Genomic DNA, 26,877 nt, shown 5'->3' on the forward strand with positions numbered 1-26,877 from the left:
AATTCACCTGTAAGGTCTTAAGAACCCATTCAAAGCCATTCCTGAGCTATTATTCCTTTCGGGTAGCTATGGAATAAGAGGGGCAGGAGGGAAAGAACAGGGGAACGCTTATTACCTGTCTTGCAAGGAAAGCCAAGGAATTTAAATCAATATGCCTAACTCTGATTCCTGGAAAGATCTCTGGAACAAATCACTGAAACATCAATCTATAGTTGGCCACAGATAGGTCAGTTGATATAAAATACACTGCAGGATTTTGTCAAAAGCGAACCATGTCAGTCCGTTCCAATTTTAATTATTTGGCCCAGTGGTTAAGGGACACAAACTTATTTGTAGGAAGACTTTGGGCAGTTTCCTACAAAATGTACTCAGTTGTGCACCAGGGAAATGTTCTGGGCTTCACCATGAGAACAGGCCCAGCTACCTGCTAAGCTGGAATGGTGAAAGCTGAGCCTGAGCAGTGAGATCCAGGGGAGGTGTGCTCAGCCCATATCTGGGTCAGGGTGTGAAAGAACAGCTTGAATGATGGAGAAGGGAGAGCAGTTGTGAGATGTCTGAAGAAAGCCAAGCTGATAGGGCTTGCAAGACATTTGGAAATCAGGCTCATCATTCAAAATGATGTTGATGACTGAGAAAAGTGCCCTGAAATCCTCAAGATGACATCAAGTAAGAAGATCAAAGTACTGCTACTGAGGGGAAGTTATTGCAAAAAAGAAAAAAAATAAAAAGGTATAAACTACCCATGAAAACACTAGAAAACTAGGACACGTGTATTATAGGATGAAATCCTGAAATGGCTTTCCAATAGATGTGCAAATGTCAGGAAATCCTTACTGGGTTCAGGATGAAAATGGGCAGTTTCAGGGAGAGACCTAGGGGTGGTTGCAGGCTGCCAGGCTGACTGAGCCGGGAGCTTCATTGCTGATGTCTTCCATTTGATTCTCTGTAATGTATAGTGGCAGCTACACTGATCTTGTGAGGCTTCACCTGGAGTTGCTGGGTTCAGCCTTAGGAGCCCTACTTTGTAGAAGATAGGAGAAATGGAGAGAGATCTAGGACACAGCAACTTGAGTGAGAAAAAGGGGGAAAAAAACATGAGTTTAAGGAAATGCTCAGTTCATTTACAGTGGAAAAAAACAGGGGTGCAGGTAGTTATGATATCCACTCCATATCCACTGCTGGATAACCTCAGCTGAAGAAAATGAACTGGAAGTTGGAAGAAAGCTGTAGAATTCATCTTTCAAAACACAAGGACAGCTATGTTTTCAGACAAGATCCTTTGAGTTTAGGGTCCCACAAGGTGAAGAATTTCACCTGTCCAGTAGCCATGTGGTTGCCAGGAGCAGCAGGGATATTCTTCCAGCAGGAAGATCCCACAATGCCTGATTCACCCTGAAACCACAGGCAGGTTCCATGTCTTCAGGAGGTCCCTTCAGCCTGGTGCTTCTGTGAGTCAGCTGTGCTAAAAGCAGGCTGCAGCTGTGTGCTGTGAACCTGAGTCCATGATGGTGCCAATGGAAGAGGTCTCAGTCAACTTAATGGTGAGTCTTTCATCTTCCTCTGATCCCTACAGCTTTAATGGGTGGTATTTTCTCAAAATTTGCTCACACACCAGAGGGCACAGGCAGTAAAAATCCCATATGCTCTCAGTCTCTGACCACAGTGATGTGATACTTTCATAATTTTCTTTCAGACATATCTTAAAGAAATCTCATCATAGTGACCATATTCAAAATCTCATTAAACTTAGTCCTACCTAGTACCTCCAAGTATCTCTTCAGTTCACAGTCCTGAAACAAATTCTTTTTGAAGGGTAAGAACTGGTGCTGGAATGACAGGGAAAAGGACATGGGTGTGAAGGAGAGGGCAAACCATCACTACTGGGAGGATTAATTCCCACACAGAGGTTGAAGCTTGGGGAAAGGAGAAGGAACCCAGGATTTAACAGTAAACAACTGTCAAGGAAAAACTGTTGTTTCACCATTTGCAAGACTGAAACTGCAGTGTTTAACGATCTCTGTTCAATCTCCTAATAAATTATTTTCTTCAATTAGCTTGCACAGTGAAACAGCTATGACTTGTTGGAGCTCTGAATGGGCTGATGAATGTTCTCAGGCTTAATGACTGCCCGTGCCCTTGCTGCTCCCTCAGCCCGTTGTTCATCACTGCCAACTTTCCCTCTCCAGGATGCTGTTTATCTGACAATCAGGGGCACTGCCACTGAAGCATTTCTAAAAAGATTATTTTGCTAATTATTCAGAGGTCATTAATTGGAAGGTGAAGCCAGCACTGTCCCTAAGCTTTGAACTCCCTGGTGATACAAGAATGTTCCTGTTATACCAAGACCGTATTTTTTTTATTCCACAGCACTTAATCTCCTCCCATCCTTTGAAGGAATGTTCCAGTTCCTGCAGATGTCCTTTGTTAGGAAGAAATGGAAGTTTCCTGCCTTTTAATCCAAGGTATGTTTAATAACCATAGCAAGCTGAGGACATTTCTCCTGCCTTTTCTCATCAATATGTCATGAGGGTAAAAATGCACAAGCAAATGCCCAGCACCTGCACAGGTGAACCCAAATGGGCTTGTCAGCATTGTCCACACACAGGCACTGCAGCTACCAGTGCAAACGCAGGTGGATTTTTGCTTCTTCCCTGATAACTGTGAGGGTTTGTAGAAATAAAAATGGTTTAATAGTCACCTGTGGGCTGGTTAAAGGGCAGGAGAGCAAGGGATCTGCTTGTGTCTATAAATCATCCTGAGAGATTTTGAGGAGTGAGCATGGCCCCTATTGTCAGAGTCAGACCTCTCTGGTGAAGATAGGCAGTCTGCTTAACCTGTGGGGCATTTCTCAGGCATTTCTGCTCTTACCAGCTGCTTCCTTCTGAGAAAACATTATTTTTGGTGCCCCATTCACTTCACACAACTCTTTTGTTTATTGTGATGGGAATCACCCAGGAAAGGGTCCTTAGGAAGGGATCATCAGGGAGACAGGAGGAATCTGAGGACACCTGCTCTGAAGTTTCCTCCAAACAAGGGATTTAGCTCTGTAGTGCTTTTGCTTAATATAACTACTGCATGATTCCATTCTCTGCTGAATTTACAAAGAAACTTGAAGCCAAATCCCTTTGATCAAAAAGCAATCCATCCTTACCATCTTATGATACGTAAATGGCTTGAAATACACACTGCTGGATAAACTAAAATAAAAAATACTGACTAAAGGAAACCTATGTTTATTAAATAAAGCAAGAATAAGGATGACCGAAAAAGGGAATTATGAAAGAGACAAGGTAATAAAAGCAGGAATGTAGCAGGCTGCATGTTTCCCAGTTCTTTGAGCTGTCTTACCTAGGAGATATGGGTTTGATGTGCCAAGAGGGCTTCCCCCTGCTCACTGTGACACTACAGACACAAATACCACAAAAAGCAATTCTTGAAAATTCCTTTGGGAAGGTTCTCAATACACCAATACCACTCTAGGTCTTTCTGAGCATTCTGGCTGCAGGCTGCTGGGGACAGGTTAGGGCTGTGCTGTGCTACTGCTGCTTGGCTTCTCAGTGGTAGAAACACTGGGACCTATCACCAACAAGTTTGGGACACTGAGGTGGGGCTGTTGGAGGGGTCTATTGGGTCCCAGGCTTGCTGACTCTGCTGCTCACAGCGCAATTTGTTCAACCAAAACATGCTGTGGGCAGTGAGTCCCTTCTGGAGAGGCATGGAGGACACAGTGTGACAGTTGTCCTTATCTGCAAATCTCTGTTGTCTGGTCTGCAGCTCTTTAAAGCACTATCTCTGCCACTAACTCAGTTTCCAGCCCTGTAATTACTGAACATCGCTTCATGCGCATATTTATTGCTCTGAAGTCCCCACCAGGCCAACAGCCACGAGTTCCCCAGATGCTGTTTGCCCAATCTCTGGACTGCAGCCTTGCAGTGTAGTCAACAATGTTCACAATTAAAGAATGTAACTACAGAAATAGGCAGTCTCAATAGTAGGAAGTAAAAAAACAAGATACAGCTCCCTGCAGGGCTGCTGCAGTCTGGCTCAGGCAACTGCACCAAGTGCTGATGGAAGGTGAGGGCTGGGTTCTGCATGTACAGCCTGACTTCAGAATTAGATTGGATTTAAGGAAACTTTTTAATGATAAGAGTAGTGAAACACTGGAACAGGTTGCCCAGAGAGGTGGGTGATACCTTGTCCTTGGAGACATTCAAGGTCAGGCTGGTCCAGGCTCTGAGCGATTTGATTGAGCTGTAGGTGTCCCTGTTCATTGCAGGGGAAATTTGGGTTGTCTCCTCCCATTATGAATGTGTCCCGATCATATATTTGTATGTTTTGAAAGGAAATTTGTCGGGAGCACTAATTCACTCCCACAGCCCCAAGGCTCTTCTCACTGCTGAGCCCCCCTGCTTTTCCAGTGCCTTCAGTGTTGCCACTGACGTGATCAATCCCTTTTATAGGGCTATGGGGAAGGTCGATTCCTCTTGATGCATAGCAAACCTTCTAGATTGCTTGTAGGCCTGGCTGGAAAGGCATTATGAATACTGGCTGCAGACAAATTCTTGGCTGTGGACTAATTGTTAGTATCATGGATCTAAGCCTAGAAAGAAGGAAGTGTCATGGGAGAAACAGGGCAGCAGTATGGGCTGGCTCCTTGAACCACAGGCTGGAGGTTGGCTGTGTCCTCCTAGAGCATGGGAAGAGTGAACTGTATCCACTGGTGAAGAGCTGGGCACACACTGTCCGCTGGGAAAAGCTGGAGCTCCATCTGCAGAGGGGACATCACCTGCCATATAATCCAACAGTGGCTTGTGGATATTCTGCAAACCAAATGGGACTAACACTCAATGTGCATCATCCAAACACTATGCTGGGGGGGATCTTAAGTTCCTCCCCCACCCTCCAGCCCTCACAGCCATGCACCCACAGCACAACAGCACCTGTGCCTCAGCTCCTTGCTTCAGGCTCCCTCTTGCCTCTGATTAGCAATTCTGCAGCAGTGAAACTGCGATGCAGCATAAGCCAGGTTTAGACAGTGATCCATTTAAACAAGCATGATCTCTGTTAGAACAGCTTTCTTAAATCCTGAGATAGATGCTGCTACTTGCACTAAATTGTTTTTCTATGTATTAGCTATTTAGTGGCATTAGCATAACGTGCATTCCCATTTACGGAAGAAGTGTTTATCTGTGTGGTTTCACAAAAAAAGTGGGCTTGATTAATTAAAAAAGGATGAGATTGCTGTGAGGATTTAAATGTAAATGCACCAACAGATGCTTCCTGATCCTCCCAGCAGAGCACATCACTTTTAATAAACCCAGAGCAGATGGCTGACTGCAGTGGCAAAGCTGTGAGGTACTGATGTGCTCCAAGCTCCCTTCGTGCTGCCTCTGTCCTCATGTCTGGGAGCTGGAGGGCTGCATTCCTACCTACAGTCCCCTAGCAGAGCTGCTTGTGCCCCAGGGGTGCTGTGCCTACCTACTGCAGCTCAGAATGCTTCCCAGGGCACCCAGGGCTTCTGCTTCCCAGGCAGAGCTGGAATTCTGCTGGAGTGCAGAGTTGTGCCTAGATCAGTGAGGCTGCATAAGCAGCAGGAGATGGAGCATCTAGTTAAAATTATAGGCGTTCCTCTCTCTTCTCCATGGGAGCTGGCTCCTGCTGGTTCCTAAAAGGGATGTTGGCATGAACCAAGCCTGCCTGGCTGAAGTGTCTTCCCTCAATCACTCACTGTGCCAAAATCACCACTGAAGCTGTTTAGGTGTTTGCATGCTCTCTTCTCCAAAACACAGCATGATGAATCCATTTAAAATAAAAAGATTAAGGAATATGAATAGTCATTGTTTACTTGGGGCTTGCATCTCAGTATCCCAGAGCTCTCCCCAATGACACGGATATACCACCAGCATTTATTCCAAGGAATAATCCGAGCTGTTAGATGTGGAATGAAATAGCAAAGCTGAGTGTAGGATTCAGATCCGTAATGTTTTATCACAAACTGAAATACCTTTCCTATTTTGGCGCACCCATTACATGCAGCCAGCACAGTTAGTGCTGGTTTGAGCTAAACTGTGCAATGTGCTGTCTGATCCCTGCACAAGGATTTACTCCTGCTGCAGCCCAGTACCTCTGCTGGCAGTGACTGCTGGCACTGCTGGCTGGCAGGTGAGTTCTGGAAGAGCACAAGTGCCTTCTGGATAGGGAAAAGGAGCTCTGTGGTTCAGTAGGAAATCAAAGCCAATTTTCTCACAGTGGGGAGATGAGTTAAGTAGGTCCTCCCCATCCCTGGCTATCACTAAGAGAAAAGAGCTTTTGTTCTGTTGCACTGCATAGCTCCAGTGATACTAGCAACTATTGCAAAGACTGTAGAGGGAACTAGGACAACAGACTGACTTCAAGGTTTCTTTAACATTTGCAATTCAAGTGATGTAACCAGAGGCAAATACAGACTTAGCTGCATAAAATGAATTAGGCCTTATGAACAGTATGGAAGATGGGGAACACTTGGAATGTATCTGGCAAAATTTCCAGTGTGAAATCTTCATGATGATAAGGACCAGCATCAGGAAGATCATAGAATCATAGACGTGCCCTGCTCTCTGGCTTTGGTTCACTGCAGACTGCTCAGCAGGAAGGCATAGGAGGATGATCTAGGTGATAACTAGATGGTCTTAAAGGTCTTTTCTGACCTTAATGATTCTGTGATTCTATGACATACTAAGCAAAAAACCAACGTCTATGCTGAGGCTGCTATTGAAACAACCCCCTTTTGCCAAAGCACAAGAGTAAAAGGGGGGTGGCTATTCATCAGAATGAATGGCAAACTGGCAGCAGGGTTCAGAGGATCCTCCTGGAGAGGGCAAAGAATTGTGAGCTCAAGAAATCCTCATCTGTGTCCCTGTTACAAAGAAATCCCCTACAGAGTCTTGGATGAGCCAGGTTGGGTCACTGTACCCACCTGTCGATAGATGAGAGAAGATACCTTGGAACACCCAAGTTGTACTTTACACCAGGTGAATCATTTCTGATACTGGCGAAGTGCTGTGGAGACATGGTGTGCAGGGCAAATGCAGGATGCAATTAAGCCCTCTGGAATTAAAATTAAAGAATTGGGTCAATGGTTTTAAAGAAAAGCGGATGGATAGCAGGGATGAGGTAAATAAAGATGCCAGCTAGGATATTTTGGAGAGGAGAAAAGAAGGCATAGGCAATGGGCATTACTGAAAGGAACAGAGAGGTTTGAGTGGTTCTGCCCAGCATCGCTGTGTGTGGGTGCCATGGACCTTGGCTAGCACTGCCTCTGTGTACTGCACAAGCTCCCATAGTGCAAGGGGAAACATCAGCTTCCGTGTTGACCACCTCAACAGACTTCTATGAAATGTTGTCCCTCCTCAATTCCGTTTCAAAGCTAAAATATTATTGTATATTGAAAGTATAAAATTAAGATAAGCACAATGAGATTGATACTGGGGATTTTAAAAAATACTTCATAAAACTTCGTCTCTGTATAATGGAGGGCTTGCTGCTGGATGAATGCCTGTCTTGGGAAGTTCTTTATTTTAAGCATCCATTTATCACTGTCTCAGGTACTGTAAACTGCAAGCACTCATTGACAGCAGAATGAACTTTCCTGTGAGTACAAACTCATCATTCAGCTCTAATGATCCAGAGGAAAGTTTCAGAATAATCCATACAGGAAAAATGGCTGTGTCACCTCAGAACGTCAGTAAGAATAGGAACTCTGTGCAAGGTCATCCCGGTGGGAAGGAACAGCCCTGTTTGTTCTTGCAGAAGCACCTAATGTGTTCAAGGCCAGGTTGGATGGGGCCCTGGGCAGCCTGATCTGGTGGTTGACAACCCTGCCCACAGCAGGATGGAGCTCTTTAAGATCCCTTCCAACCTAAGCCATTCTGTGATTCAGTGATGTATCTGAAGGTTTTGAAGCCAAGACCATCGGTCCTGCCAGAGTGAAGAGTTTGTGCCCAGGTGATCCCCCATTCCATGTGAGTCCTGTGGAATTTAGGAGTGGATGTGAGTTCCTCACAGAGAGTCTCACAAAAAGTAAAATTATATAGAACATAAAGCATCCAGTTATTCACTCAGTGATCTTGTCAACAGTGATTAAGCACGTTAGCAGGTCATTTGTGGAGGTAAGGCAATGCTTCTAATATTGGAGATGAAAATTACAAAACAAGACCCTTCAAGTGGGGAAGTACCTTCTCTTGAGGAATAGGCAGAGAGGGACATGGAAGGGGGGCTGCCTCTGGGCAGGGCAAACCCAGCAGCTGGTGTACCTGAACCAAGGCCCTTGCTTGCTGAAACTGCACTACTGCCTTGTTCAGTGGTGGTTTTATTGTACCCTTGAGGGTCTGACTTCTCTGATTAGCTTTTTTGTTACATAGGAGCAATACATAAAGATTTCCGTTTCTCATCTCTGGCTAAATAGAAGATAACAGCTTCATTAGGCAATTGAGTGCTCTTCCAATCAAACAGCAATATTCTGGCCCCTGGGAGCTTTCCTTAACCACAGAATGCAAGCAGCTGTTCTAATTGCACTGTGCTTGGGGCCCACTGCAAGGGCAATCAGGGCTGCTGGTTTTCCTGATTGTATCTTGTGAGCAGAGCAGAAGCAGTTCTGTGCCTTCGCTCCCCTTTTACAGTGAGGATTTCCAGAGGACCCCTCTACAGTTCTGATTAATGAAAATGCTCTTGGAATATTAAAAAATAATTTCTCTGTCAAGGAATAAACCCCAGAATGTTGATGACTTGAAATGCTTAGATGTAAAAATTGTAAGTGAAATGAAATGAAGTAGTAAAATAAAGGTCTTGTACTTGGGAGTGTGTGAGCAAGGGTGGGAAGATCAAGGCTGAACACCTGTTTTCTTTCTGTGACTGTTGTTGTGGCTGTGTACTTGATCTTTATAAAGAGCTAATGAACCATCAATAGATGCAATAAGCATGTTAAAAACATGAGTATCCTGTGATCCAGATGGCAGTAAACATGCTGGTTGATGGTGATAGAAATGGACTTCAGGACAGTTATAAATAGAGCTGATTAAAATATGAAAAAAGGTTCTGCAAAGCAGAACAACCAAAGTTGTTTTCAGATCAAAGAGTTTGGAATATGCACTCTTACGTATATATATATTAAAGTTTAGAAAATACTCCATTCTGATTCCACTGTTACCTGTTAAAAATATCGCAGAAATTGATATTAATAATTTGCATAGATGAAACACCTTTAAAATGGATTGACAGTGTCTTCTCAAGGAGGGAGCAGAATTTCTCTTGGGAGATGAGATTCTGCAGACCCTCTGATCCTTTGTCCATGATAGGCTTGTGACTATTTCTGCACACTTTGCAAGAAATTCAAAGCAAGTCAGATCCTGTTTACATATATTGTTATACCACCTGCTCTGACTTCTAAAATAGCAGTTATTAGCATCACCTGATGGGTATTACAGAGCTCCAAAGCCATTGTAAAAGTCCATTGCAGTGGACAGCAGGCATCATCTCCATCACTAGTAGCAGGGGAAAGTGAAAGCACCCAACACAGGCACAGACAGCAGGGGTAAGCCAAAACAAATCTGCAAAATCATGGAAGCATTTCTAGGCAGATATGCTGGTTTGCTATGTTTCCTGTCATGAAGGAGGAGGTTCTCGTTAGAGCTTTTTAAGAGACCTTGAGCTGCAGCAGATGCCACCTGTGTATGGAGCAGAGCAGAAGTGAGTAACAGCACCTCTGTGACAGACACTCAGATCCCTCAGGGCTTCCTGCTTTTACATCTGCCATGGCTGGAGAAAACTAGCTGTCATAAGTTATAGTTTAGATTTATATTATTGCAGGAATGTCCTTATCACAAAAGAAAACAATGGGAGGAAATCACCTTTCTCATGGAAACTGCTGAGAGATTCCCCACTGCAAGGAGAAAACTGGTGACAGAAGGGCGCTACATCAAAAGTAAAGGGAAAACATGGAGAAAATGACTCTCCTGCACCCAGGTGAGCATAGCAGCAGTATTAATTAATAAGAATGCTCATTTGTTGATAACTGATGCATGTAATCCTTTGTTTTCAGTCTCCCAAAGGTAAATGTGTAGGGATATGACCTGAAAGCTCTGGGAGGTCACGCTGTGCCCTGTAATCAGAGCTGCCTCTGGGACATGCTCCCCAAACTCCTTCCTTGCAGAATCTCAGGCTGCCTGATGCCTTCTGATGCTCAGTGACGAGAACAGCGCTGCCTGTATGAGGCAGCAGCCCCAGTGCCAGGTGCAGGACTCAGCCCCAAATTCACTGAAATGTGAAGGAGTGTTCCTATTGATCTGTGTATGTTTGGATTCAAGCTTTTAATTAATGATTTGTTTAGAAATGTAGTTAATGAATGTGTTCCTTACACACCCAGTGGTTCACTGCATGAACCTGTATCAAACAACACAGCTGCAACATTCCCCTCAGTGTAGGAAGTCATGTACTCTCTGCAGGTTTAAATATAAAGTGAGAGTGCTCATTTATCTTCTCCGCCTTCATTTCTGCTCTGGTGAGGTTGCACAACAGCAATTGCTTCTTACACAGCATGAAACACATACAAAGATTATGCTGTGTTTGTGGTTATCTAGCTGTCTCCATGAAACAAAAAGCCACTGAGAGTCAGCAGACATTGTTTCAGCAAACCAAAACAAAATAAAACACTAAAAACAGAGGGAATAGCATGGTCAGGCTTTTCTTTCCTTCTTTGCCTTCCTTTCTTCCTTCCCTCCTTCCTCTTTCTCCTAGTGTGGTTTGTCCTGAAACTTTCCCCTCAGCATTTAGAGGCAGAAACTGAGTCTGAACTCAGCTTAGCACAAAGGCAGAGGGGATCTGCACAAGGTCAGTGACAAAATCCCAAACCCAGCACATGGCTGTCCATTGCTCCATGGCTTTGGTTGGTGAGAAAGGAAATTGGAGCTCCTGTGTGGTGAGGAAAAGCTCAGTAGCAGTAATTTAAGATTCTCTGGCTGTTCCCCAAGCTCTGTGCTGATGCTTTTAGGCAGTTTAATACCTGAAGGGTTACCTCCTCCTGTTCTCTGTTTAATACCGCAGGAAAAGGTTTGCTTTACCTGTAGAGAGAACATTTATTATCTGGCGTTAACTTGCAATTTAGTGTTTGGAAACTGCCTTATCAATAGAACATCTGGGGGAAGAGCCATCTGCACTGCAAAGGGTGCTCATAGCCCTGCTCAGGCTGAGCAGAATGGATAGATGGAGAGAAGGGCCAAGAGATTAACAAGGAGAATGGAGCAGCAGTAGAAGCTTTTTCTTGCCACATGAAGACCATCAGATTTTGTGATACATGCTGAGACTATGCTGTGCCCTATTGCTGGCATGTCTGAGTGCCAGAACCCCTCCCTGGTCTCTCCATGATGTCTTTATACAAGGGAATAAATCTATCTTGAAGGCATACATACTCCTGAAGCACCTGTGTACAGTGATTGCTGAAATGGAAACAAGTCTTTCAGGTTTCCCCTTCAGAGTTTCTGTAACAAAAATGAGTGAAGGCTGAAAATGCCCAGGAAAGCAGGACACAGCACCATCTCTTCACTGTGCTACCCATGCTGTAGGTAATTTGTCTGTAGGACTCACTGGCTGATAGTCCAGTTTGAAGGAGCTGTATGAACAATCAGAATACAGAGATAATTTCTCTTGGAAAGGAGATGAGCAAGAGAAACTTGTAGATGCCCATAAAAGCCTTGCTGGTCTGGGAAAGTGTTTTCAAGACCTAAGTCTGGCTTTTGTGGCTGGCACTTTTGGGGAACAGAGGGGTACAGGAAGAAGAAGCTCAGATGACTGTTCCCCACCACTCCTCCTGCAGCAGCAGGAAAGTAAGCTACGTCCAGCCTTCCTTTCATCTTCTCACGTGCAGCATTTCCAGTGTAAGCCAAAGAGATCAAAGAAAGCACCTAAAATGGGAACTGCTTATGCATTCCACAATCCTAAAATCTGCTGTCAGAGAAATGTCCTTTTGATTTTTTTTTTTTTAATTTTTTTTCAAATTACAGGTTTTGTCACTTGATCTATATGGATTGGGAAAGTTAGCATAAGTTCACCTGATTTACGCCTCCAGAAACATTGCAACCATGCTCATATGTTTTGATCAGAGTGTAACTCATGGGACTGCGTACCTCTGTATCTCCCCTGGTGTTCTCTGAGCAACTGAAGTGGACAGACAGTTTGGGAAGATTCAGGAAAGAAGGAGAAGATGTTTAAAGGCAGAAAGTGAGGCATAAGATTAAGCAGTACAAAATATACCAGACAGTCACTGTCTTTTAATATACATAATCCAGGACAACGCCGATGCTGTCTGTGGGTCCATGTGTTGGCTGTGAGCTGAAGGTAGTGTGAGGGCAATATGGTCAGTTTATGGACTCCCTGGAAAGGAGTGCAGGTACAAAGTCCTGAATCACTCTCACTGTGGTTTGTTGGTGGTGATGGTAGTTTTTTCCCCCATATTATTTTAAGATTAAAAATGAGAAAAGATTTGCTAAGTCTGTCTATGTAAATTTTTCAATTCCAAACCTATAATTCCATATTTTCCATTTAAAGAACAGTTTTTCCCTTTTATTTTAAGTAAACAAACAAATAAGTAGAAAATCAAGCCCCTTAACTAATTAATGGTGCCTTTTTGGCATAACTAACTCTCACCAATTTTGTCAGTGCCTGAGGGCAATAAATAGGACTATCTGTCTCTTACTCTGGGGATAAGTAAACATTGAGTAATATCAGTGGTTTTCTCATAAACTTGTTGAAGACCATTCTGAAACTAGAAAATTGTTTGGGGTTACTTAATATTGACATTAGCATGACACAGACTTCATTATCACAAGTCAAATAAAATCATATCCATGGAATAATCAGTAATTTCCTGAGGAAGCTGTTGGAGATTATTTTGGCTGGGGAGAACCCCCATTTCCAGCTTTTCTTACTGATTCAGTTGGGCTTACAGGAATAAGCAAGGTCTTGCTGTAAGTGTTGGATACACTGACCAAAGCATTTGAGGAGTATGACTTTTTCCAGGCTGGTGTTTGAATGGTGTTAAGAAAAACTATATTGAAAAATAAGCTCTTCGTAAGGGAGCCCAGATGGTATTCTCTGATTGCTATGGAGAAGTCTCTTCTCCCAATAGGGAACATAACTCATCTGCCCCAATGAGAGCTGTACATGCCAGGCAAGGATGGGAACAGATAGACAGAGCAGCAGCCACTGTCAACTTTATGCACAGTGTTGGGCTTTGCTGGTTGTGTGCAAGTAAAACTTTGAACAGGAAAATCAATTAAGTTCAAGTTGGTGCAATCAAAGTCTAGATGAAGAAAATCAAAATAAATCAACATCAGTTTGCCTCTGACCTGGAAAAGAGAAGTGCCTTTTAACAGTGTAGATGGATATTCACAACAGCAATCTGAGCTTTGAAACTTGTTTCTATTTACAGGCATACGAGAGTGGTTTGTGTTGGGGAACTGAGAAGTGAGCATAGTTGACTAATGTAGCGCAGAAGTATGATTTGAAGTTTTTAGTAGGCCTTCCTGCTACTTTGTCAGTGAGATTACATTCAAGTTTTCAGTCTGTTATCAACTGATTTCATATGCAACAATGTAATTGTTAATTTTTTGCTTAGTAGTCTGTTTGGCACCAGTGCAGGTAGTAGCTGTGCCTTGGCTTCAAACTTTTTTTGATATCTTTGTGAAAATGACACTTTTTCTCTGTCTCAGTTTCCGGATTTGTAAAATCATAGCAGTCTGAAATGTGGTGTCAGTACTTCCAAGTACCAGAGAAGGGTGAATTCTTATTCCAGTTTCAGCCAAGAAATTAGAGAGTTAAGCTTTCAAAGTAGCTCACTCGGAGCCATACTCCTGATCCTTTGGCTTTATTTTCTAAATTCTGGGGAAATAGGTTGCCTTATGTCTTGTCTGAGAATAGCGTTTGAGACAAATGATATTTTTCATATAACAATATGGCCTTTTGGATTGCTCTGTTGTTTGCTCAGCCCAGAGCATGGGCTATGCAGTAGCACTGGTTGTCTACTTCCTTCATTCAGGCATTGCCTTCTCAAATCACCTTTCAGGCAAGTAAGGCAAATATCCTTTTTCTACCACAGTAACCCATCACCCTGCCTGTCTGTTAATGACTGTAAGCAGATAATGGCATATAGCTCTCCATATTCTCACCACACATCATGCACTAGAAATCAGACAGTTACAAGGAAAATAGTTTTTTCTCTCCACAGGCTTAAACAGCCTTTTTTATGAGACAGCAATTGGCCAGAAATGCCAATTTCTACCATCATCACTGTCAGCCACTAAGGACCTACTCCTTTTCTCCATATACTAAAAAACAAGCTACTTAAGACATTCACAGACTTACACTCCTCTTGAAGTCTGTGTCTGGCTTTGCCTTTCTCTGAGTGGCAGACTACCTTCCAATTTTTTATTTGATCACTGTTGCTCTTTGACATAAATCTTTCCCTGACAGTTTTACTTTGACTGTTCCTAATATAGCTGTGCCTAATGAGACAAATTCCAATAGCAGAAGTACTGATTGCTGTATTAACAGTTTCATATCCATTGCCCTGGGGCAATAAATAGAAAAATTAGTATCCAGCATGCTACTATAGTGGAAGAAATCATGCCATACCTGAAAAATATTTAGTTTCTCCATTGCAATGTACTTAAAGGATGCAAGAGCATAGCTTGAGAGAGGAAAATATATAGTCACAAACAGTGCATGTTCTACTATATTTCTCAAAAACAGGGCCTCAGGGAAGAAAAAGGCTTTGTATAAGGGTTAGAACAGAGACAATTTATCATCCTAATAAGATCAGAGTTTATGTGTAAAGATAAGTAAATATTGACTAGGTAAATACAGCCTGATAAACAGATCAATCTGTTTTTCTGTTAGAAATACATAGGAATTAAGAAACCTAATGATGTTCAGTATTTTATAACCGCAGACTAAAATGCTCTGGTGTACCCTGAAGGAGTAGAAGGCCATTGAATATGTCAATAGATAATAAATAAATTGATTATTCCAAAAATGCAAATAAACACACATACAGAAAGGATGTCTGTTGTTCCTGGAGGATTCAGGTTCCCCATACAACAAGAACTGTCATGGATGTTCATTTCATGGTCCTATAAACATATAAACATCAATCAATGTTGTCCACCAAACTCTGTTCAAAAGATTGATTTATTGTCAGCTTTTCTCTGCCATTAAATAGAAAATGCAATAGTCAAGGGGAACTTTGGTTACATGTGAGTGGGCTTTTATAATCTAAATCTGTCTTTTGCGGCATAGATCAGATATTAGAAGATGTTAGAGGACTTTTGAGCATACATTTGAGAATTCGTCTCCATGGCATACTGGAAATCCATGTACTCTCTAGTCTCGTAGAAGAGTTTTTGTCATCTTAGAGCAAGTATGATCTCACTTCCTCTTTGAGTATAGCACTCTCCAGTGAGTGTAACAGGGTAATGTACTTTTCTAAATTTGATTTTCTAATATAAGTCTTAGACTTTTGTGACCTCTGAAATTACTCTAGGAATAATAATCCCCTTGCATAACAGTGGCACTGAATGTCAGGGGTGCACGTTTAAGGGAACAAATCTCTGACTATCTCCTAAAGAAACATTGCAGATACTTCCAAAAGAGATTCAAAGGGCAGCTCTGATAGATATCACATCCAAAGAATAAACAGCCATTTTGTCAAGGACATGGTAATGCTTGTGATTGGTCCAATTGGTCCAATGGTCCAGCATTGGTCCAATGCTAAGAGATTGGTCCAATTCATTACTTCCTCTCCCTCCTATGTGCTGTGTTCAAGTAATTTTGGTTACTCCAACTCTGCAGTGCTCAGCAGTGAGAGTATAGTGTGATGTTATAATTTGTTGTGAACTACTAAACAAAGGATATCAGCATATTGAAATTTGATTGCAGAATCACAGTAGCTGAACAACAACCTCAACAACTTTTGCTATTTACCCTTCTGTTATTCTGCTTCCTAACAAATCTTTCATCAAATAGCTGGAACCTGTCACCTCTATTGGCAAACTGGCTTCATGGTGACCAATTCTCTGGCTACTGACCAGTCTTATGGGCACTCCTATCTTTCGTGGAGACATCTATCAGCCATCTAAAAATATCAACATCTATTCTGAGCTGTTTATCTAGGCCTTCTCTGTGGTCAGTGGAAGGCAAGAGCACCCCTAGTGGGCAAATCTGCCTACAGGTGGCTACGCTGGCTGGGATACAAAAAGTGGCTTTCTTACTTCAGACTATTGGTATGTACATAAACGAAACATATGCAGAATGCTTGTAGATGGCTGTTGTTGGGTGAGGTGCATCTCGCTCTTACCACTTTTGTAAAGTGATAAGATACTCTTCATAATCGTCCTGCTCCTGCTGTGTATAAAGAAGATAGAACAACTCGAGCTTGACATCTTGCTACTGGAATATTTTTCCCAGGTAGCCGGAGAAATCGGGGTCGGTGTGTCGGGTGCTGGAGTGTGGCTGCTTCTTCAGTACTCGGCAGGTGGTGGAGGTTAACGAGCTTGCTGCGTGAGAGGGGAGGAGGGAAAGAGGAGGAGGTGGCTTCCTCCTGACGCCATTTCCGAGGGGCTGACATATATAAATGAGCCGGTTGCTGCAGTGCCCCGTCTAGGATCTTCAGCCAGGACGCTGGCGCAGACACACACAGTGCCGGTCTCCCTCCAGCACCTCGCCGATCCCCCCAAACCAGGGCCAGACTAAAGCTCTGCCCTTCCCCGCACCCCGCCAGCACCATGAGCCCGAGACTTCTCGCCGTCCTGCTGCTGGCCGTGCCAGGTAAGTGGGGCTGAGCGAGCTCCGCGACCCCTCCCCCGCTCCGGGGTTCCGCAGCACTGCGGGCAGAGCCGCCCCCAGCCCGCCGCGCGCCCCGCGCACCTCGCTTCAGCCCGCCGCTTCAGCACCGCGGACAGCGGCTGCCGCAAGGTCACTGCCCGAGGGCCGCGCCGTGCCCTGCTAGTCCCCAGTGCCAGAGCGACCAGGCCCCTTCCCTTCCCTTCCCTTCCCTTCCCTTCCCTTCCCTTCCCTTCCCTTCCCTTCCCTTCCCTTCCCTTCCCTTCATCGGGGGGAGGCACAGTGTGCACACCTAGAGACCACTTCAACCAGAGCCAGATTCCCACCTCCTGCACTCCCATTTTTAGCAGGATAGGATTTCTGTGCTTGTCTCCCAGAGGCAGGGAATAACAAGCTCCTTCTTTTTGCTCTCTCCTAATTTTGCAGCTATCTCCCTTCCTGTGACAAATGAAATGAATAAAGGGGACACTAAGGTAAGAATAAACCTGTAGTGGAAGAGGGAAGCAAAGTTGAAGGATGTGATAATTAACCTCTACTTACCTGGCTTATCTTGGCTGCTCCTACTGAAACACCCTGTAGGAAGTGACAGCTGGGAGGATTTACATGAGAATTGCCCATATCAGGATCCATCCTCCCCAGCTGCCTCCCTACCAGGATTTACCCTTTGCAATTCTACTTTTGGGTACTTGAGCATGATGAGATTGGGCATGGAGGTTGGGTATGACCCTTTCAGGTCCTCCTACTTTCAGTTTTTCAAAGCTTCCAACAGGAGGTGACTCAGGGGAAAGTAGGGGGGAGATATGATTCAGGAATGGGACTGTGTGTGTTTGGAGGCGTGTATACATCTGTCTGCCTTTGTATGCATGTGGTGTGCTACTTCTCTATGTGCCTGAAAAATAGGCAACTGGATACTCTCAGAGTGCTAATCTGTCCTCAGCTACTACTCATTCTGTCAGGATGGATACAAGCTGTGTATGAATTGACTGGCCTTTTCAGCCCTCCTCTGTAGGCTTTTGTGCCTACATCCATGAATCTCTCTGATGTACTTCACACATATGTGCACTCCCAACTGGCTTTTGGCAGCTGAATGCTTGGGTAGTTGTGTTTGCCTGTGTTGATCTGCAGCAGAATCCTCCCATCTCCTTCCTGATGTTACAATACCTGTATTTTTTTTCAGATTAGTTGATCTCTTTACTGTCCAAATTAAGACTTCTACAGGAGTCAATGTACAGAAATCAAACACCAGCCCTTTCCCCTCTGCTTTCTGAGCCTCTTTGTTTCCTGAAATCTTGTAGCTGCACAGGGATTTTCCCCAGGCAGCATTAGGAGAGAGCACACTTGTGTCACTCTCAGACACACATTCTAGAGTATGGTCTCTGGTCAGTGTTATTTACAGACTGAGTGCCATGAGAAACTCCTCCTCATCTCCCGTCAGATGCACCTGGGCCTGAGGAGCTGTTGCTCAGCTAAGACCTTTAGCCTGCTTAGCCCTTCCTAGGGCTGAGCCATTGGGTGCCTGCTTCAGGCTGTACACTGAGAAATGAGGCTCAGGCAAACACCCCTTAAAGTGGGCTGGGCCAGAGCAGGATGCTCATTGGACATTCCATGGGAAATTCTATTAATTCCACAATTTTCCTTGAGAGATCCATTCCATGATATGCTTGATCTGTAAAACATGGCAAGCCCCAGTAAGCTACATTTACGTTTTACGAAAACGAATGCAACTCCATGGAAATCTTCTCCCAAGGAAGAATTATCTCCCAAGTCTGTCCTCAGCTTGGGTACTGCACTGAAATGGGTTTGAACTGAGAGGAAACTTAGACAATACCTAGGCTTTCCTGGCACCAAGGGAGTTGCACATGACCACAGCAGTTACTGTATGCCTGACGTATGCTTACCCTTACATTCAGAAGGCAGTATTTCTCACCTGAAAGCATGTATTTCAGAAAGGGCCTGAGCATAGTTGAGATCAAATGTGGTGAAGTCTTTTCTGGTAAGGCTGTGTTCCTATGAAAATTTCTGTGCAGGGACAATGTGACGAAGTCTTAAGGATTAGTTACATGCTCACAGTTAGAGGACAACTATGGGAAAATTTCAGTCTGAATTTCTGTACTGGATTAATTGATTCTTTTAAATTTTAAGAGAGCTTACAAGCAAGAGGGAGGACTGGTGGGTTTTTTGTTGTTGTTGTTGTTTTGTTTGTTTTGTTTTGTTTTTACTCAGTCTGATAGCGATTAGACAAGGCAAATTGCTTGAAACTGAAAAAGTGTAGGTTAGATGTTAGGTGGAAATTCTTTACTCAGAGGGTGGTGAGGTCCTGGTACAGGCTGCCCTCTGAGAGGTTATGGTGCTTCATCCCTGGAACCATTTAAGACCAGGTTGCATAGGGCCCTGGGCAGCCTTCTTTGGTAGGGGGCAGCCAGCCCATGTCAGGAAGTGGGAGCTGGATGATCTTTAAGATCCCCGCCAGCCTAAACCATTTTATGATTTTGGAAAGGCTCTCCTTCATTTCCTGTAGGTTGTTCTATCATGACCTTTTGAAACCTTACTCTGCAAGATTTGATCTTATAAAAAATTCTGGAAAGTGTTGGGCTGACTGCATTCCTCATTTCATTAAGTTACATTATTTCTCCACAGAGCTGCCATATTTCTGTGGTGGTTGTTACTTTTCTTTGTGCTCTGGCAATGTCCTGAAGTCATTTAGAAATATTCAGGAAGCTTGTTCAGGGTGTTTCATTAGACAGGTTCTCATTTGTAATGATGAGAAACTGCCTCCTTCAGGATCTGTATCAAATACTGGAGAAAAAAAAAAAAAAGGCTTCAAATTTTGGAAAATGTAGAAAGGAAGTATTAGAATCTTTGTTTTGTTTGATATTTGTTTTTTTTCTTCTCTTTATGGTTGGTTGATCGAATTGTCACTAGGTCATTGAAAATCAATATTAATGGGCTGTTTGTGGTATCGGGGAATGATACCAGAGAAATTTCCCTTCTTTCTTTTCGTTACATCTTTCCTGCAACATTTTAAATTCAGCAATAAATCCCCTCAAAATGTGCAAATAGATAAAGAGTTCAAGATTTCCTGTCTGTATCCTGTGAAAGCAGAATTCTCTCCTTACACAGAATGCAAATTTGCCCATTCCGGTTGGTCAATAAATATATCAATTGCTTGAATGAGTGACATTGCAGCTGACTGGGAATTGCTGGCTGGTGTTTAATTTCTACTGCAGCTACAGCGCTCTGCTCTCCTGAGAATGGCACCTTGAGAGGGAGGTGAAGGCCCTGAGGGCTGCCTGCAGAAATGACCAGCTGCCCCAGCCATGCAGCACTAAGTGGCTGCTTGTGTAAAGAGCTAGGGCTGAGTGGGGACGATGAAAATGGTGCCTTCTCATTATACACGGAAGAAAAGGGTTCTGCATAGGGCAGGCCCACTGTCTGTCCAGTCTGGAAAGCTGCCTCAGGCAGTGGCAAATGTATGGGAACTTCCTTGCCTTTAGATGGCCTGACTTCATGTTCAGCTCTTCCAGTTTATAATGAGTTTATTTCATCCAGGAAGTCAAGAACTTCTGCAGAGTGGGTTGCTCTTCTCTAGACCATTAGAGCAGTATTTCTCAACTGCACTTGAGAGTACGATTTGACTTTCCTCACCCTCTATGCCTGGCTGCAGTCTAAGCAGAGTGTCCTCCTCAGGGTTTGAATAAGAGCTACGGACATGTGTTGTTCTCTGTGACCTCCCACTGAGTCCTTTTATCAGGTACAGGTTGAGGCACACTGACTTCAAAAACGATGAATTTGAGTTCAGTATGCATCTATTGAGTATCTCTTGAATCATTCCTTGTGTGCAGCCTGTGGGGTGGGCTGAAGTCATGAGATCCTCAGCTGTGTCAAAGTAGCTCTTTCCACTGCCATGTGTCACTCACACACTGCTCAGTTTAGGGTGGTACCTTCTGTTCTTCTGTTAGGTAAAATGGGAACTGAACATTCCGTTCTGGATCCATCAGAAAGGCAAAAGGATCTGTGCCATCATCTGCTGCATTTCAGCCTAGATAACAGATTGATTTAAGAAAAAAAATAAAAATCGAAGAAGCAGTGCTTTTGTTTGTATTTTGTTTCTTTCTAGGTGATGAAGTGCATCGTGGAGGTCATCTCTGATACTTTATCAAAGCCAAACCCACTGCCGATCAGTGAGGAATGTCTAGAGACGCTCAGAGGAGGTACAGATGTTAATTTAATTCTGGGTATCAGCAAGAGGGGATCAGGCAGAGAGAGAAGCAGGGTCTTGCTCTCCATGGTCCCATCTGACACATGCTCAGGCAACTGGCAACCCAACAATTTCACCTTCCCTGTAGTCACCCCACTGAGCCTCCTTCCTGCCAGGCACAGAGCCAAGAGATGCAGCAAATCAGGCCAGGGGACAGGAACAAGTAAATGAGCAGGGAGATGGAATTTGAGTAGTTTTGTGTTTCCTAAGGGTGGTGGAAAGTTGTCTTTGACCACATTCTGTACCAAGTCTCTCCTATTGCAGATGAACGAATCATTTCTATCCTTCGCCACCAAAATTTACTGAAGGAACTTCAGGAAATTGCGGCTCAAGGTACAGTTTTACTACAGTTGTTTGGGAAGATGGATTTCATCAGTTGTAGCTCCTTGCACAGTTCTTGTAGTTTTATTTTACATTAATTTAATATCATAAAAATGTGTCATAAGGAACACAGTTCCAGGATTTCCAGTGAACACTGCAAGTGTAGGGATACTATTCTTACAATAACTCTAATATGTATCTGATGACTGAAATAACCTGCAGCATAACTTAGTGGCCACATACAGTTTTCCTAGACAGTGTATGTATTATGGGAAAAAACTATTCACAGATCCCCAGCGCAGGACTGCAGGTTGCAGGCAAGGCACATTCAAAGCTGGTGAGGATCCCAGCCAGGTAGTCCTGGCTGCAGCTGCCTGCCTGCCTTCTCCTTCTGCATGGGTTACTCAGCTGGCAGTCCTGCCTTGCCAGGGCATCCTTGTGCCCTGGTGGCACAGCAGCCTGAGATGGCTGGGAGACACTGCCACCAGATTGCCCAGAGAGTAGGGAAGCCACAGAAGCAGCAGGGAGAAATGAGAGGGAAAATGCATGTCAAGAGATCTGTGCAGCTCCCAAAGCAATGTTTTGGTCCTTGCCTAAATCTTATTGTGTGGGGACAGCAGGCAGTGGCCCAGTTAGACTCCAGAGGTGCTCTGATGATCCAGAAGAAAGAAACCTGTGCTCTGGGTTGCTGCACGGGTTGTGCAGGCTGTGTTCTATTGCCATACACACTGTGCAACACAGTGGAGCTCTAGCTTTCTCTTTCCTTGACTGAAACCCATCACACCATTTTGTAATGACGTAACATGAGCTCTCACCAAGAGATCAGTGACTGAGAGTGGGAGCCCAAGGGAAAAACAAAGGCTCCTGCCTCGCTCTCCTCTGTGATGGCTTCAGCTGTTCCTAATCAGTCTGAAAAGCCCACACCCTACAGCCCTGCCCCTTGAAAGGCTGGAGATAACTGAGCTAGTACTGCTGTCTTTGGCCTTTGAGTTAAGTTGTAGAAACAGGCTATGAGCTGGGTTGGGCATGGCTTGCTGAGTATGCAGATTCCATTGGGATGGGGCAGTGTGGGGAGCACTGCTTGCCAGGACAACTGTGCAGTGGTCCCAAGCTCTGTCCTTGAGCTCAAAACTCTCTTCAGATGCCTTCATGAAGCCAGCACTGATGGAGAAGGGTCCCATCACCAGGTGGGAGGGCACGCGGGGCTCCCAGTGCTCACCTCAGGTACGTGGGCAGCATTTGGAAGAAGGCAATTATTATCCTTCGGTATTCCAGTACTTAAGTATTTTGTTGGCCTCAATGTGCTGCAGCTCAGCATCTCCTATTCCCTAGTTCGCCATCAATATTGCTGTTTTCCTAGCAACGTTGCCTCTCTGTTTTCACAGAGACCTTTTTATTCCTACAGATAATGTTTTTGATGATGGCTTTGTTACCGCAGTTGGTTCATGCATCCCCCATTTTACAGTTCCCCTTTGGCAGATTTGTCCATTGCAGAAAATACATGTAGAATTATAAAGAGCACAGCTATTTTGCTGTCTGTACCTTCTGAAAGTACAGAAGGTGCTGCTTTTTGCTACTTTTTGTTTCCCAACACAGGTGCCAATGAGAGAACTCAGCAGCAAAAGAAAAACAGTGGCTTTGAAGATGAACTTTCTGAAGTCCTTGAAAGTCAGAATGATGAGAACAAGCAAAGAGGTCAGTGTCAGCCTCCTGCCGGGGAGTCCAGGCAGGCAGGCTGTAAACAAGGATGTTCTTTCTGACAGCCTTGGTGTGTCCATCTGCTCCTCATCCTCTCCTTAGGTGTCACATGCACCAGCAACTCTGTGTTTGCTTTGGTCTGATATACCAGATAAAACAACATGGCACTTCTGAGCTGTAGTAACCAGTGATGTTCAGGTTACCAACATGATAGTGATTCCCTCCACCTTGCTGCCATACTTAGTGCTTAGGATGAGTCATGACTCTGTACTGAAAGAGATGCAAGAGCAAGGTGGGTCTGTCTTACAGCCTTCTTTGAAAGACTGAAATTAATTAATTTAGGTTATGGTCCCTGCAGTGAAATTTGAGTTCAGTCCACACACAGACATACAAAATACCATTATCCTGAACAGGCCACATTTAGCTCATTTGGAGGCATGCAGTGCTGCAGGAAGGCGGGTTAGTCCACTGCTATCATGCTGGGAGGAGGAGATGCCCATGAGGAGTGTGATGGTTTTTCATCCAGACTCCCCTGTTTGTGAGATGAGCTCTCAAGAGAGGTGTTGTTTCTCACTCTTCTCTGCAGATGTGGCACAACAGCACCCTGAGGAGGAGCAGCCCACAGCATCCCTGGCTGAGCTGGCAGCACAGAAAACCCAGCAAAAGGAAGATGTGAGAGAAGGAGGAAAAAATAGCCTGGAGGTAGGGGAATCTAGGCTGCAGGATGCCAGCCGTAGTGAGAAGGATGACCAGGACGAAGCAGAGAGCAACGAGATCAAGGATGCAGAAGATGCACAGGGAGAAGCAGCTGTGGACAACCATGATGACAAAGATCTGGGTGAGGATGAGCAACAGCAGCGAGGGGAAGGAGAGGAGCAGCACAGAGGCCCCAGGAACAGCCTGGAGCTTGAGGAGGAGGGAGAGCAGCCATCCAGGCAGGGCCAGAGGCAGAGCAAGGAGGAGGCAGCAGAGGAGCACGTGGAACAGGAGGACGATGGAGAAGATGCTCCTGGAGAGGAGGACCCTACTGAAGCAGAGAGATTACTCGATTTGGCTGAGGAGGATGGGGAGGCTGAGGAGATGCAGGAAGATGATGGTATGTATCTTGGATGACTGTGCTGATACCTATCCAGGGTGAGATGAGAGTGCTGAGACAAGCTGATAAGAAGCTTTAAACTCTAAAAGTTCAGGCAGGTGCCTATCAGGTTTTTTACAGAAATATCTCCAGTGACAGTCACCCAGGATCCCTAAACACCTGACCCATGGGCATATGCATGGCAGTAGCACAGACAATGCAGCTGCCTTGCTGTGTGCTGCTCACTTGTCACGTGGGGACAATTCCTTGCCTTTCTGTGAACATCCTCTGTGATTTTGACTGTTATCTTCAGTCCACGTTACTGAGACAGTGACTTGAGAGTGGATATCCCAGAATCCTGGGAAAATGGGGACTAAGTCACCTTACATCACCTCTGAAGTCTTGGTTCAAAGGTGGAGCCCAACCAGGTTAAAGCTCATGCTCACTGTTGTGTGTTATGCTCTTTCAGGTAATGATGATGCTCTGGGATTTGGCAAAGATGAGCAGAGCTCTGAGGAGGAGGAGGAGCAGCCACATGTACTGAGACGAGGAAGGCATCGCCTGGAGGATGAGGGAATGCAGGCAGAGGAGGACACCTTCCAGTCCAGGGATGCCAAAAGTGAGGAAATGGAGGATGAGTCCTCCAGGGAGTGGGAAGACTCCAAGAGATGGAACAAAATGGATGAGCTGGCCAAGCAGCTGACATCAAAGAAGCGCATGGAGGAAAATGATAGTGGAGAAGACCCAGACAGGTCCATGAAAATGGCATTCAGGTCCCACAAGTATGACTTCAGTAGCCCAGAGGAAGATGTGAGAAGGTCATGGAAGCATCACTCGAAGGAGGACAGCAGTGAAGGATTTCCGCTTGCTCCCATGCCTGAAGAAAAGAAGGATGAGGAAGGCAGTGCTAACAGGAGAACAGAGGTTGGTGTACATAGGCTTAACCGACTGGTTATTACTTGGGAATCCAAACTGTGCTAATGGAAAATAAGGATGATGCCTTAGTGTTATGCAGCCCATATTGGTTCTCTGTGACATTAAATGGATGTTTGGTGCTTTTTCCAGTTTTTCAGACCTGGATTTTTGATATTTTGGATATTATTAAGGTTTCCTCTGGTCTATGCCTTTGTTTCTTTTCTAGATTTAGTAATTAGAGCAAAAATATTCCTTGTCCTAGAGAGCTTTAAAAATGTGACAAGAGCATTGTGCTGGACACTGTGACTAGTCTTGGTGTGGGTTTTGTGTCTCTAATCCCCTTCAAGTCACAGGGTAGTCAATTCTATCCCAAGCTCAGGTACGAGATGAGCAGTTTCATACCTCTTGGGGAGGCAAACCAGGGACAATATGGTGGGAGAGCAGGTGTTAGAATGGAAATAGAAAGGATGTGAGGATGTCTGAGTATGCCTCATTCTCTCATGTCTCATGTGATGTTATGCAACAACTCCGCATGTCCCCTGGCAGCTAGGAGCAACTGTTTCTGTTTCTTTGGTGTTGAAGCCCAGCTCCAGTTTATATCAGCCACAAAGGGCTGAACACAGGGGCTGGGATTGGGTTCTGCAGTGCTCTGGGACAAGCCATGCTCAGATGCCTGGGAATGAAGCCAGTTTGCTGCACTTCTCTTGCCTCCAAGACACTGTTTTTGCTTTAGTAATGAAGAGCAGTGTTGCCCAAAAGTTGCCCACCAGCATTCAGGAGGGTGTCATGTTGGTTGAAAGTGAAGTTAAATGTGTTGGCTCTGAGCAAGGAGAGAGCACCTGCCCTTCTGCCTCCTGCTTTTGGGGAAGGTCTCTTCCCCCTCATAAGGCTGCTCCCTCCTAGCCCAAAGCCCTTACAGCAGCTCTGGGAGCGCTTCATCTTTCTTGGTCAAAAGCAGTGTGAGTTGTATGGAGGAGGTCTACCCTGCTGCTCCTGGGAAATTGGGACTGAATGGCCCGAATACCTCCACGTGCGCTGGCAGGGCCTGAGGCAACACTGCCATATCTCCTCATTGCAGCAGACAGTGAAATAGGCAGGTGGCATGGCTCCAGCCACACTTCCCATCCCTATCACTCCCTGTTGCCCCATTTCTGCTCTCGTTGCAGGACCAGGAGCTGGAGAGCCTTGCCGCCATCGAGGCCGAGCTGGAACACGTGGCCCACAAGCTGCACGAGCTGAGGCGGGGCTGAGGGCTGGCCGCAGCCTTTCTCCGCCGTGGTCTCCATTCCTGAGAGTACGATGGTCTCCATGCCGAGTACGATGAGCAGAAGCACCGCGCCTTGGATGCCGCCCCACAGGCGCCAGGCCTGCCTCCCTTGCAGTAGTGTTGTGCCCATCACCGCTTCTTGCCCCCATGCTCCTCTGTCCCCTACGGATGTCCACCTGCCCCATCGGGCTGCCGTAGCCAAGAAGTGTGACCTACACCTGTATTTTCTCTCTTTTTCTTTATTTTTATTTCCTCCTTCCCTTTCTGTTTTTTAAAAGACAGGAGAGCTCTCTAGGAAGCTCTCCTCCCACTGGTAGTTTCACTGGGTTAAATTGCAATAACTTGTTACCTTTTGATTAAAAGCTGAGAACTCTGACTGTAATATATTCTATATTAAAAATTTATCTAAGGAAAAATAAAACCACGGTGGGCTCTATGCTTTCTTCACAAGCTTCCATGTCAGTGGGCTGCATTCCC

The 26,877-nt window shown here is 44.8% G+C and overlaps 1 protein-coding gene across 2 annotated transcripts; it reads left to right on the forward strand.

The window, feature by feature from the left end:
* Positions 1-26,841, forward strand: CHGA (chromogranin A). Of its 2 annotated transcripts, XM_042871864.1 has the most exons (11): positions 1-1,541; positions 2,368-2,462; positions 9,844-9,999; positions 16,492-16,851; positions 17,293-17,339; positions 20,984-21,077; positions 21,389-21,457; positions 23,042-23,140; positions 23,730-24,239; positions 24,688-25,142; positions 26,300-26,841. In XM_042871864.1, exons 4-11 carry the CDS (start codon positions 16,809-16,811, stop codon positions 26,381-26,383), a joined length of 1,401 nt encoding a protein of 466 aa, XP_042727798.1. In that variant the 5' UTR covers positions 1-1,541; positions 2,368-2,462; positions 9,844-9,999; positions 16,492-16,808; the 3' UTR covers positions 26,384-26,841. The 2 variants fall into 2 exon arrangements, with proteins under 2 accessions (XP_042727798.1, XP_042727790.1); XM_042871856.1 differs by having other exon boundaries at positions 1-2,462.
* The last annotated feature ends 36 nt before the right edge of the window (positions 26,842-26,877 follow it).

Source organism: Lagopus leucura, unplaced genomic scaffold (genome assembly GCF_019238085.1).
Source record: "Lagopus leucura isolate 7727_CA_CO unplaced genomic scaffold, USGS_WTPT01 Super-Scaffold_1, whole genome shotgun sequence".
Lineage (NCBI taxonomy): Eukaryota > Metazoa > Chordata > Aves > Galliformes > Phasianidae > Lagopus > Lagopus leucura.